Source organism: Hermetia illucens, chromosome 1, assembly GCF_905115235.1.
Source record: "Hermetia illucens chromosome 1, iHerIll2.2.curated.20191125, whole genome shotgun sequence".
NCBI lineage: Eukaryota > Metazoa > Arthropoda > Insecta > Diptera > Stratiomyidae > Hermetia > Hermetia illucens.
The window spans coordinates 4600213-4613949 of record NC_051849.1 but is presented as its reverse complement, the minus strand read 5'-3'; the positions used below and the strand labels follow the sequence as shown (position 1 = coordinate 4613949).

At 42.3% G+C, this 13737-nt stretch overlaps 1 protein-coding gene across 2 annotated transcripts in view; it reads left to right on the top strand.

The window, feature by feature from the left end:
- LOC119647139 (protein vestigial) overlaps window positions 1-13512 on the top strand; it is a 129933-nt gene extending 116421 nt beyond the window's left edge. For both annotated transcript variants that reach the window (XM_038047932.1, XM_038047931.1), the window contains exon 7: window positions 12694-13512. In XM_038047932.1, coding sequence (XP_037903860.1) covers window positions 12694-12743 — 50 coding nt within the window. In that variant the 3' untranslated portion in view covers window positions 12744-13512. The remainder of the gene's footprint in view (window positions 1-12693) is intronic.
- The last annotated feature ends 225 nt before the right edge of the window (window positions 13513-13737 follow it).

The following is a 13737-nucleotide window of genomic DNA, read 5'->3' as shown; positions in this document are numbered from 1 at the left end:
CTTTCACTCTCCGATCCCGAGGTTTTCCCGGTCCTACAATGCCCTACAGCTTGGTTCATTTGACTCTATGTCCCTCTCTAGCTTTAAGCGCAAAATATGCCATTTACTTCCTCCTCCTTCTGAGGACAATATGTAATAAGAAATTTGCTTTCTGTGTATTGTCCTCATTAAATAAATAAATAAATAAATAAATTGGCGAGTAAATTCTGGTATGGCGCTCGGCGTGAAAAAGAGCAACTCTCCTGAAGGACAATCGACCACCTCACTCTTTCCCCTGCCGACCTTCAGCGGAAACTAATAATTTGGACACACGTAAATCTCACTTTTCTGGATTCAATTTAGTGAGTAATATCTGCTATTTCCTGTCCCATGGTCGAGCAGGAGAAAAATACCAATGGTCTTTCGAGCTAACTTTGTAACTCTTTGTTTAATGAATAATTGAAAAGTTATCACTTACCACTTTTTGAGTATGAATATTCCTTTTTTGACTGAGTCGCTATTTCATCACCGAAAATATTACGTCCACTTGTATATGGTATAACTTCTTATGTAGTACCTTCGTCACGATTTCCTTCACTTCTAGAGACACTTCACCAAATCTACTGCAAGAAAAATATTCAAACGGGATGCCCGGCACCCCTTGGCACTACAAATTCTCTGCCCAAAATGATACCATGCATCTCACCTTCGGCTGTTGACCTCAAAAGGGTTTCCAACTAGATAGCGATACTACTAAATCACAGTATCCGCATACGAAATATTTCACTTCAGCCAGAAACAAGTGTTAGGAGTGCATTTTGTAATATGTCATATGATTAAAAACTAAAACTATTAAAAACTACAAAAAGTTTTACGATCGTTTTCGAAATTAAAGAAAATTTCTCTATATTAACCTTCAAATTTTTAAATGAACTTTCGAGTCTTGTGGGAAATTAAAAAGTTTGCGAGTTTTATAGGTAAAATTTTAATGACGAAATGACGAACAAAAATGGTAATTTTCGATAAATAAAATAAAATAAAATGAGTGAATTTTGAAGTGTGTGTGTGAGTGAATTAGAAGTATCCCGATGACACGACTGCCTCTCGAATGCTCCTCCCGGTTTCCAGTGAGACTTGACTGACCACAAGGTCCTCGGTCAGGCACTCTGAAAGACATATATATATATATTTTAAATTACGTTTCAGAATTATGCAAGCTCTTGGTTTTTCTCAAGAGGAGTCCCAAATTGCCGGCATGCTTCCTTACAGACTGCGAATCTGCACTCGGTACAACCAGGGCTCCTGAGCCAGCACTATTCCGATGTTCTCCTTGGAACTTGCCCTTTCAATTACCGCAGTGGCTCCGTTATTGTTTGGAACTGTTCTCCATTGTTGGAGTATTACCCCCTCCTCCTCCCTAAGCCCTAGAGGTTATAGGTCTAGGTCGCCCAGCTTCTGCTCTTCACTGGGCAGCAGGTTTACTTCTTCGGGAGTTCTTCGGGGACCTTGGTATGCTTTCCACCGGGTGTCTCCTCCGAGGTGTCTTTCCTTGGCTTTTTCCTGTACACGTGCGTATGTTGGCAAACCGATAGCTGATAGGGCAACTCCGACAATTGATTGCCTCCAGGGATCGATCATCTACCTCGGTCGTGAGGAGTCCTTTGCACTCCACTTTGCTTCTAGTGACTCTCCATAATCGCTTATGGGGTTCCTCATTCTGAGCTATTAGTAGGTCCATAGGATATTCCGTCTCTGCAGTGTCTTCCGTCGCGCAGTTCACAGTATTTGACCTGGTCGAAAGCGTATCCCGGTGAACACAAGTTTCGCAATCCATCCCTTGCACATCTGCCTGACGACAAGGTCTTTGATAGTTTCGTGCCCCTCATGAGTGAGTATTTGTTCGGAAAATTTTTTTTGCGGTATGGCCAGTCAAATGCTCTTGGCCGCACTAGCATAGTAATGACGGACTTCCTGACTCCTGCCTTCACCCCTTCCTCTTCGGTTTTGATTTCGATTTTTTGGGAGCATTCCCTTCCTGCGCGCTAATCTCCGCTACTCCCTGCTCCGAAAATGATGGTTTAGATTTGTCCTGAGCTTTCTTAAGGGCCTCTTATAATTTCAGGCCTTCCTTTAGATAACGCAGGTACCATTTAGCACCTGCACCACTAGGACCTGTCTCTCTCCTGACGTCTGATATATTGATCTCAGACGTGCTTTTGCCTATCCCTGCATTTTGAGCCGTGGTCTTTGTTGGTTGTTGTCCTCGCAGTATACCAATGTTGGCCTTCGATCTGCTGCTTGAAGTCCCAACTTCTACTTTCTTAGGTGTAATCACCTGACTCTCAGTATTTCGGAGATGTGCCTCCGCCTGGTTAACCAGATTGTGTGCGTTTTTTATTTTTGAAACATTATTCATTTGATTCTCACGAGTTTGGGGGTTAAGAGGTCCGCCGTGCCATAGCCCCCCGTAGCACCGTAAGGTCAAACTTACTCATTGATACGATCAGGTATCAGTGACGCTTCGTTCGAACACAATTAGCTGCCCCCGACTGCAAACTATCCAATGGGCACGGTTCCCATGACACCCTGGATTGGGGGAGGTGTTTTTCGACTTCCCAATCTAGATCTGTAGCGTTTTGTTAATAGTAGGGTCACCCCGTACAGGGTGTGGGTATCACCACTCACTAATGCTCTTGGTAGATGAGAGGCTTGGCCCTTGAAAAGCCACGCACCGTCCCAGAGGAGAGACAGCTCATTCTCAGAGAGAGAGATAGGTTTGCCTCAGGGAGCTATGTGCCGCGTCAGTCTATCCTGCAGTGCACTGCTTGACCCCATCCCATGTTAACTTCAACGTCGGATCTACATCAAGTTATTACAAGTTATGCACTCCAACGCGTCATTTGATGAATTTTTAATGTATATCCAACAAAAGCTGGGATATTTGCAGTCTCCTTTTGCTTGTAGAGGCCGACGCAGAACCATATCTACAATGGCTTGTTAGCATTGATGAAGGGAACAAGTGGTTCCCGAAATATCGGTATTTGCAAGAATAAATATCTACACCAACGAAAAAGAAACAACAAGTTTTTGATTATTTCAAATTATTTAAAATTGATAATGGCGTCTAGAGCTACTGATCCAGTGCAATTTCTTATCGCGCGGTGCCGCTCATTGCTTTTGACTTTCGGCTAGCATTCAGAACCATAGAGGGTAGCAGCATGAACTACACTGCCGAAATCCCACTTTTGATCAAATTGCTCGATATCAGCTTTGTAGTGTTTTGTGAGGCGCTGGTCCGTTGATATCTACAACAAGAACAATAAGTAATGGCGGTAGGTCACTTTCTTGATAAACACCGACACCGAAAGAGTGTGGCAGCAATTTAAACCATTGCACTGGTTCATATAGCACTAAGTGTTCCCGCAATGCCTACCAGATGAGTTTCTTTTGCACCCCGTCAAACGCCTTCTCTAGTTCCAGAAATGCGATGTGAAGAGAGCAATACTTCAGACCGTGTTTTTCCATTAGTAGCCCTGCAGCAGTTTGTCAGCTCCTGTTGCTTTCGCGATTTCATTTAACGTAAATGCCTGCTGTATAGACATAATTCCATGATTCTATTCATACATGGATTGACTCGGCTTCCACAATCAGAGCCTCACCGGGATTACCACTATGGTATTAGTTGGAGGGCAGCCCCAGCAATTATACTCCCACGAGGGAGCCAACCACAAAAAAAAAAAAGAAACGGGCGAAATCTTCATAGATTCCCCTGGAGGATATGCTTCCAGAGGGTGATCCTAGTTCACATGATATCAGATAACCTCCGGTGAGGACTTCAGATGAGTACATTTCAGACTCGGGTCTGATTGGCCTGCTCGAGTACATGGGGATGTCAAAGGCGTTCGTCTTATTATTATTCCATTATCCTTTATTATTAACTGCTTTTTTATTTCTGCCTTTTATTTACTTTTTGTTCTTCCATTATAGCTGAGCAGGCGAAGTATAAGTAGCCTTTATGTAAATAAAGTACTATATGTGCTGTGAAGCGCCATTTTAAAGCTAAAACTCTGAAGGATATAATCTGTGTACATAGTATCCGTTGCCTCCCTTTAGCTAGTTGGGCATTCGTAAAAAAAGGCCAGACCTGTTCTCTGCAACTTTGGAAATGCAAACCTTGATTTCTCACGGTAAGGGCCCTTTTATTCAGTGCTCTGTGCGATGATGTCTGACGATATGGGCTTTTTTAGCCAGTGTCCTGTGGAGACCGTCCTTATACTCCCTTGTTGGGGTTTGTTCATGAAGTTCAAACCTTTTTCAATTAACCACGCTTGACAGGAGTCAGTAGCTGACATATATCGCGAGACGATTTCGTACTTTATAGCAGATTCAGACCACACCCGCGTCCTAATTCCGAACGCAAACGAAAGAGCTTTTGAGCGAAGCGGACAGACTTTCTGGTTTTTCCCTGCACCGGCCGATTCGAAGGCTTTTGTGGTCGCTCGCCTGCCAATTAAAATAATTATATTTCGGTTGAGAGTCCGGTCACACTTCAACCCTCGGCAAGCCTGAAACAAGTTGGTGGTTCTTCGAAGACGCGCGAGCAATACAGTTTTTTTAACCATTGATAGAAAAGAAGATACCGAAGATGGAAATCGGGGTTTATTTGAGGGTCTGGAATAGAAATTTCAATGAAAAAGGGGTATTAGGACAAGTAGGATCACATAATTTTCAACCTGGATCCGCATAATTGTCATCACAATTTTCATCGCGAGGCTTTTAAATCCCCATTCAGCGTTTCAAGCCACCTTTGTTTCGGCCTACCTTTTGGTCGCTGCGATATTGAGACCAATCAAGGCGAGTGAATTCGCCTTCGAGTGAGTCGCCTCTCTAGCAATTTTTCCACGATCGGTGCATCCCCATATCAATCGCGGATATACTCATTTCAAATTTGATCAAAGTATGTCACACCACTAGCTAAACGTAACTTCTTCGTCCCCATTACCCAAGACGTCGTTCATTGTCTTTTATAGTCGGCCAACACTCAGAATCATAGAGAACGAGAGGATGGAGGAAACTGCGGTAGATTTGAGACTGTCGTGGAAGGCCACTTCATCCAGGTTGCGCTATTACGTGAAGCAATTTCACAACGCAGTTCTCCATTGGCTGATAGCATTCACCTGAGATATTTAAATCGCTCAGTTCTGGACAGGTCATTGCCGCTGACAGTGATTGTGCCTGTTTCGTGGGGGATCGGTCATCAAAAATTTAATTTAGATTCAATCTGAGACCGTGTTGCATGAGGCGATCATTTTATTTTTGGACAAGTTGTTCGAGATCATATTTGCAATCAGACATCAGGAAAACATTATCGACATAAAGCAGTGTATTGGGTGCTGGACGTTGGTTGTCCCGTGTGATGGTGTCCATAACCAAAACAAAGAGGAGTGGTGGGAAGGCTCTTTCTTGATGAACACCCAAAGAGACACGAGGAGGATTTGATACATCCGCCACATTTCCAGCTTTACTTTTCGGATCGTGGTAGAGCAATTGAACCCAACACACGAGTTCTTCTGGCACTAAGTGTTGTACCAGATGAGTTCGTCTGGCACACGGTAAAACGCTTTCTCCAGCAGCGTGTGTTGCATTGCCTGTGCAATTCCCGTCGATTAAATTTTTTGCACTCAGGTCATGCGACACCCAGCAATACACGCACTTGAAAAAAAAAAACAAACGCTAGGATATCGTGCAAACTTAACGGAAGATAAGACATGAGCTCAACCTGGAAATGAAAACAAAAAAAGGACTTGAATACGTGCCTGGAGCCGTAAAACTCGGGATCCGAACGCCGTTTTCGAGAGGGAAGCTTTGGAACTAACTTTGTAATCCTTTATTGAATGAATATCTGAAAAGTTTGGTTACAAACCAAGCGAAATTGGATGGGCGACCTCGGAAAACCAACTTCTACTGCTCACCGTCACCGATAGTACTGCGTGTATTGGCAATTCTGACGATGCTACCACATAAAAAGCTGTGACGAAAGTACTACATAAGAAGTTATACAATTCTTATGTAGTACCTCCGTCACAATTTTCTTTGCTTCTTGGGAAACTTCAGCGAATCTGCTGTAATAATAGTATCGAAACGGGGATGGTCGGCAACTCGACACTACGAATTTCGAGCACTCAGTTTAACCAACTCTCTGCCCAAAATGACACCACGAAGCTCCCCTTTAGCCGAGTCTTTAACCAGACAGATCGCAGCATCCGCATGCGAAATATTTGACTTTAGCCAGAAACAAGCGTTAGGAGTGCATTTCATAATATGCCACATCATTTCAAACTATATATAAACAGCAACAAAATTTCTAACCTTAGTCATATAATCTTGAAATATTTAAACGAATTTTTGAGTCTTGTGGGTTGTTTTGTAGGTAAAATTTAAAAAAGTGACGAATGAAACTTATCATTTTCAAATTATTATTTTAAAGTGAGTGAATTTTGGGATGGCAAACAGGGAATTGAAAGGAGGAACGAGTATATAACCTGGTCGAACGCGTATCCCGGTGAACACAAGTTTCGCAGTCCATCCCTCGCACATCTGCCCGACGACAAGATCTTAGATAGTTTCCTGCTTCTCACGAGTGAGTATTTGCTCGGAAAATTGTTGCAATTGTATGGAAAAATGAATGTCCTTTACCGCACTAGTATAGGTAATGGCGGGCTTCCTGACTGCTGCCTTTACCCCTGGCCTGCCCGAGTTTTCTCCTTCTTCGGTTCTAGTTTGGATTCTTTGGGAGCATTCCCTTCATGCGCGCTAATCTCCCCTGCTCCCTGCTTTCTTGGCTCCGATGAAGATGGAGTCTGTACTGAGCCTTCATAAGGACCTCTTATGATTTCGGGCCTTCCTGCAGATAACGCAGGGCACCAGGTGTTTTTCGACACCCCAGTCTAGATCCGTAGCGCTCTGTTAATTGTAGGGTCACCTCGTACAGGGTGTGGTTATTACAACTCACTAACGGTCTTGGCAGAGGAGAGACTTGGCCCCTGGAAAGCCACACATCATCCTAGAGAAGAGACTGCTTACTCTCAAAAAAAGGAAGGTTTGTCCCAGGGAGCTATATTCCGCGTCAGTCTATCTTGCAGTGCACTACTTGAACCCAAAAAACTCATGCATCAAAAAGTAATTGATTTGGAACAATTAAAGTTTGTTCTGCTCTAGAAATGTTATATTCCTCTTGAAAGGTGTCGCAATTACCCCGTCCCATAAGCTACTCTCATATGTGTTTGGTCATTAGCACATTATCAATTAATTTGTGAACGACTATTTACTATTGAGTGATATTCTCGATAACCCCTCACATGGAGAGCCTCTATATCATTTCGGTGATAATTAATAATATTTGCTTGGAGCATGATATTATCATTATGATCCAATAAGTGTCATACCCTTGATTAATAATTTAATCAAGTTTAGTCATTATAAATATGTAGAGAAGCATATTCGCTACCTTTATGTGCCCTCGTAAATCCACCTAGTGATAATATGTTCAAAATGAATACCTAACATGAAGAAAAAGTACCATGGCCAGAAAGGCGCTTTCCATGGCTGATCAAGAGGGGCTGGGGGTCATAAATATTCATGCCATGTAGGTGAATGTACACGTATACCCGGAAATGGTTCAAGGGTGAATATGTACGTAGTCGAGGGTTGTTTTCATAGAATTTCTATTGTATACACCTACCTTTTGTCAGGCGAATTTATGTGCAACACATTCGAGTTTGTTTGTATGTTTATTGGGGGGTGCTGCAATCCTAACCCACATGGACATATCTATATTGACGAGTGTCTGCATATATTCAGCACATGTACTACATGAAACGTCGATGTCGCTTATGCTGGAGCTTCTGGTTTATTGTTGCTGTTTTTGTGAGAGATGGTGATATCCTTTGCCATTTATCTCAGCACATATGTACCTATGTATACACAAGTTACTTTAAAAATAGCAGTTACTCTATAAGAACCTGTTCTGTTTATTGACACCGGGACTCTAAAGGAAGAAGGAAGTTTAGGACGCTATGTAGAGATAAAACTAGTCCTATCGACAAATCGTATCTTTGACCAAAAATGTTCCCAGTTTGCTATAATCACTTTCATATTAGTCAAAGAACCCTTGCCCTATTGCGAAAATATTAACTGTCGTACGTGATATTATGTGCATCACCTCCGTAGAAGTTACAAATGTTATATGATTCCATATCTTTTTCATATTATCAACGTCCCATGTAGATATTGTACCTATGAATGTAGCACAATAACAATTCTACCTCGGTTATGGCCGCTTCATCCCTCAATGTAAAGTCAACCCATCTCTTCCTTCCTTCGAACTTCACACCACCAATGGCAGTTCCTTCTTTAGCTACGACCGTGGTAGTAATAGATTTTGGGAAACATTTTCCGGACGACAGGACTTTATTTGAAACGTCGCTGAAGTCCTTATTGCGTGCTAGTTGTTGGTCCCCATTCGTCCTGACATTTGCTGGGGTTTAGCTGCGCTTACCGGTCCGTAACAAATTTTCCTTTGAATAAAGGAGTTCAGGACATGGGTGGAACTAAGAATACGTTCTGGGTAGTCCACCCTCGCTTCTGAGTATTTTTATATATTGTATATGGTATGTAGGCAGAAAAGGGTCATGAACTTTGAAGGGATACTGGGGATATTAGTGTACAGAAAACATTTTTGAGAAATATAATCAACAGCGAAGTGTGAGGGGATATGGATATGGGAGGGTTGCTGTTGGGAAGGATATGCCACGGACTTGAAGGAGTTTTTAATGTACCTGAAGGTAGAAAATAATTTAGCGAGTTTATTGTAATCAATTTCAGATGGAACGCGGAGTGTTTTGAGAAGGGAATTGAGTGTAGGGTTTATTTCTTGTACATAATTTAACTTTTAGAAAGACGGATTTAAAGAGTTAGCGGCGATTTAATGAAATGGCGTTCGGTAAAAAAAAATGTAATACGAGTGTCGGCAAAATTTTAGTGTTTTCCACTTGAAATTCGGTAAGGGTAGGCTTTAAATATATTAGCATTATATTATCGTAGTATGCTGGTCCCAAGCCCAGGTAAAGGAGGAGGGTTTGAGGCAACGTACTCTGTACTATCCTCAGTAAAACAAAAATAAAATGCTGAGATCAGGGAAAGAGATAAATAGAGTATAGTTGGAGTTATTCTACTATGCTAAATCCTACCTGATCTCTCTTGGTGACAGGCCCCGCGACAGGTCGACCAAGAAAATGCATACAATGTCGTTACAAACATGATGATCGGATTGAGTCACAAGCCTCGGAGAAATGCTAGGGCGTCCACCTCAGTCGACGCGGCAGGACGGGCCCCGGTCCTGTCGAGAAATGGGCAAGGGTTCTTGACGCATGGACGGCGTCAGGACGTAAGCAAGTTAGTCCGCACACAACGAACAAAACAAATACGTGTCTGCACGCTAAATGTTGGTACCTTAACTGGAAAGACCGAGGAACTCGCAAGAGCCCTTCGGAAAAGGTGCATTGACATCTGCGCTCTGCAAGAAACCCGATGGTCTGGTTCCAAAAGCTGCGACATTGAACGCGAACGCGGTAAAAATGGCTACAAACTTCTCTATTTTGGTAACCCACACACTCAATATGGTGTTGGCATTGCCATCTCAGAGGGTTTCCGTGATGCCATTAAAGAAGTCGAACGATTTGATGAGCGGCTGATGAAGCTCACCATTATATCAGCTGATCGCACTATTCACTTCTTCACCGCGTGTGCACCACAGACAGGTCGACCTGATGCCGAGAAAGATGCCTTCTGGCAACTTCTCGATGAAAAGACTTGTCACGTGCCTGCTGACGATTACATAATCATTGCCGGCGACCTTAATGGTCATGTGGGTGAAAAGGCAGACGGTAACAGGTGCCATGGGGGAAAGAGGTTCGGAGCGCGCAATGAAGGTGGCGAGCGTATAATCGATTTTGCGGACACCCATGACCTTGTACTTATGAATACATGGTTCATCAAACGATTGTCTCATCTTCCCACATTTTATAGTGGGAACAATAAAACGCAAATCGATTATATTCTCATAAGACGTCAACATTTTACCACTGTCATTGATTGCAAAGTCGTTCCCTATGAGACTATCGCACCTCAACATCGGCCGTTGATTGCCGTCCTGCGAATTAAGCCACCGATAAAACGGCGTGAGGAACGCACTGGCCCGCCGCGCATTAAATGGTGGCGAATTGGTGAGAAGAATGAAGAAACGGTCTCACTTATACGATTGCCAACCATTACGAATGTGGAAGAATCATGGAACCAAATGAAAGACACGATCCACAAAGCGGCCTATGCAACCCTCGGGGTCACCAAGCCGGGTAAGCGGTACATCAACCGAGATATTTGGCTTTGGAATGATGATGTTGAAATGAAGGTCCGTGAAAAGAAACGCCTCTACCACAAATTTCTCGACGATAAAACGCCTGCTAATTGGCAAATTTATAAGAATGCCAACCGGGAAGCAAAGAAAGCGGTCGCTGTCACCCGAGCGAACCATTTCAAAAATCTTTACGATAAACTGGACACTCGGGATGGCGAGAGAGATCTGTATCGACTTGCTAAAAGCCGTGATGAACACACACAGGATATCGAACACTTCTGTTGTGTTAATGACAAGAACGGTACTTTGCTTACCAACCGTCGAGCCGCAACGGATAGATGACGAGAATACTTCGAGCAAATTTCAACTGAAGAATTTGCTCATCCTCCACTTCCACAATCATTGCCGACATTTGGAGCAGTTCCACCAGTCAGCGCAACTGAAGTCGAGGAGGCAATAAAACAGATGAAATCGGGGAAAGCAACAGGACCTGACGACATCACATCTGAGTTCTGGAAAGCGAAGAGCTGGGACCCAACACTGTGGCTCAGTGAATTCTTTAACCGGGTTATTCAGGAAGGAGGAACACCATCTGACTGGCAAGAAAGTACCACTGTTCCAATATGGAAAAAGAAAGGTAGCCCACCAGAATGTTCAAATTACCGTCCGATCCGGTTACTTTCCCATACCATGAAGATTTTTGAACGCATTCTTGACAACCGTATTCGCGAAATCGTTGAAATAACCGTGAATCAAGCCGGATTTGTCAAGAACTGCGGAACTACTGACGCAATACACGCTGCGCGGTTACTCATGGAGAAACACCGTGAGAAGCATCGCCCTCTTTACATTGCCTTTCTGGATCTAGAGAAAGCGTTTGACCGTGTACCACACGAACTCATCTGGTATGCTTTACGACAACACTTCGTGCCAGAAGAACTCGTGCGCTGGGTTCAATTGCTCTACCACGATCCGAAAAGTAAAGTTCGAAGTATGGCGGGTGTATCAAAACCGCTTCGAAGTGCCCTCTCACCACTCCTCTTTGTTCTTGTTATGGACACCGTCACACGGGATATCCAACGTCCAGCGCCCTACACACTGCTTTATGCAGATGATGTTTTCCTAGCATCTGATAGCAAAAATGATCTCGAGCAACTTGTTCAAAAATGGAATGATCGCCTCATGCAACACGGTCTCAGATTGAATTTAAACAAAACTGAATTTTTGACGACCGATCCCCATGAAACAGGCACAATCACTGCCAGCGGCAGTGATCTGCCCAGAACTGGGCGATTTAAATACCTCGGGTCAACGCTATCAGCCAATGGGGAGCTGCGTTATGAAATTGTCCAGTCGCTCTCTATGGTTCTGAGTGTTGGCCGACCATAAAAGACAATGAACGGCGTCTTGCGGTAATGGAGACGAAGATGCTACGTTGGACTAGTGGCGTCACACGTTTAGATCACATCCGAAATGAGGATATCCGCGATCGTTATGGGGTTGCACCGATCGTGGAAAAGTTGCGTGAGAGGCGTCTTCGATGGTATGGTCACGCAAATCGTGCAAACGAGAATTGACTTGCAAAGATTGGTCTGAACATCGAAGTCGATGGTAAACGACCAAAAGGCAGACCTAAGCAACGGTGGCTTGATACGCTGGATGGGGATTTGAAAGCCTCGAGATTGCACCCAGATCAGGCATTCGATAGAGCCAAATGGCGAAGCCGATCACGACGAGCCGACCCCGCTTGTGAACGGGACAAAGGCTGAAGAAAGGCACTAGCAGCGAAGCTAGTGTATAGTGGAATCCGTAATCCAGGTTTCGTATTACTAATGAATTAAATGAATGATGAATGATATCACTACAACACTGCGGTTGCATCGGCAAGATTGTCCTAATAAGTAACGTACATCCGATTTATGACATAAGATTTTAGTCCCCACGTCGAACCAACTCCTGGATATACCAATTCTTTGGGAAGTTGATGGTTTATTTCCCTCATTTTTCAAAGGCTTTTAAGACGTTCCCTTCTCTTGTAAAAAATGCCATAGTTGGGATGTTTTAATATTAACAATTATGAAAGAAGTGATAAGGTAACGTTATTGCCTTCTCTAAAGATTCTTGGTTACCGTTTACCAAGCCTGTACGCTTGAAGGAGGGTGGCTATAGGGTTTTAACTGCACAGCGCTACTGATTACATCCACGCAAGTCTCAATCATATCTTTGCTTCTTGTGTTTTATCTAGATTTTAATAATATTTTATTTTACCATATATTTACCATATTTTTGTTTATTTACAGGTTTGGAAGCACAAGTGCAAGAATCATCGAAGGATCTCTATTGGTTCTAAAATGTACATATAGACATGAAAATTCGTTATTATTAATATATAATAATTAGAATAACTTCTAGAATAGATAGAAATATAAAAGTTACAACTATTTCGGAATATTCGGCCCATGTACAAGAAAGCCATCAAACCCAACATCAAATACTAGTTCTGTGTTCTCTTGCAGTGCAAATTTAATATAAATCAGTATTTAAATTTAACAGGAGCCTAGGCATGAAATGTCATTGTATGTATAGTCATCAGAATTTTCAAATTTGGATGGTTAACAATCAGTACAAACAAGTAAACGTGCTTGTAATCAACCCTCAACACAGAATAAAACTAAATTAAACATAATTGAAAGTATTCCGGTCAACATAAATGAAAAAAAAAAGTGCTATACGATGTAGGATGCACAAAGCAACATGTAGAAAGAACTCAAGAAAAATATGGATGAATGTTAGTTATTGTAAATGATGTAGTTTTAGTAGATATTTATGCGGGAGGAGAGTCCCAGTAATACTTTCCCACACGCTATAATTCACGCAAAATGTAGTAATTCTAATTGATAATTCTACTTTATGTTGTCTTTCGTTTATGTGCAAGAAAAGTATACAATGCAATAAAAAGTCGCGATAGAATTGTTACGTAATAAAGGGTTTGCTTATTAGTTGGCAAACCACCTGTAAAATAATATTATTAAGTATGTATTAAAAAAATTAAATGAAATAAAATAAAATAATAAACTATTGGGCCAATAAAGGCGCCTGAAAAAAATCGTGAAAATGTAAAAAGAAAAATCGATGATGTAAGAAATAAATGATTATAAAAATGCGAAAAAGTTGTTTTCAATTATGAATATTTTGAATTTTTAGCTGTGCATGAGGGGAAAACGGTTCATGGATAAAATGAACTTAAGGGGGTTTTGGAGTCAATTACTACAAATTATGGTAATATACTATTATTAACTTTATTTGAACAGATATCGGTGTGGAGGGTATTTCGGCGCCTAGAC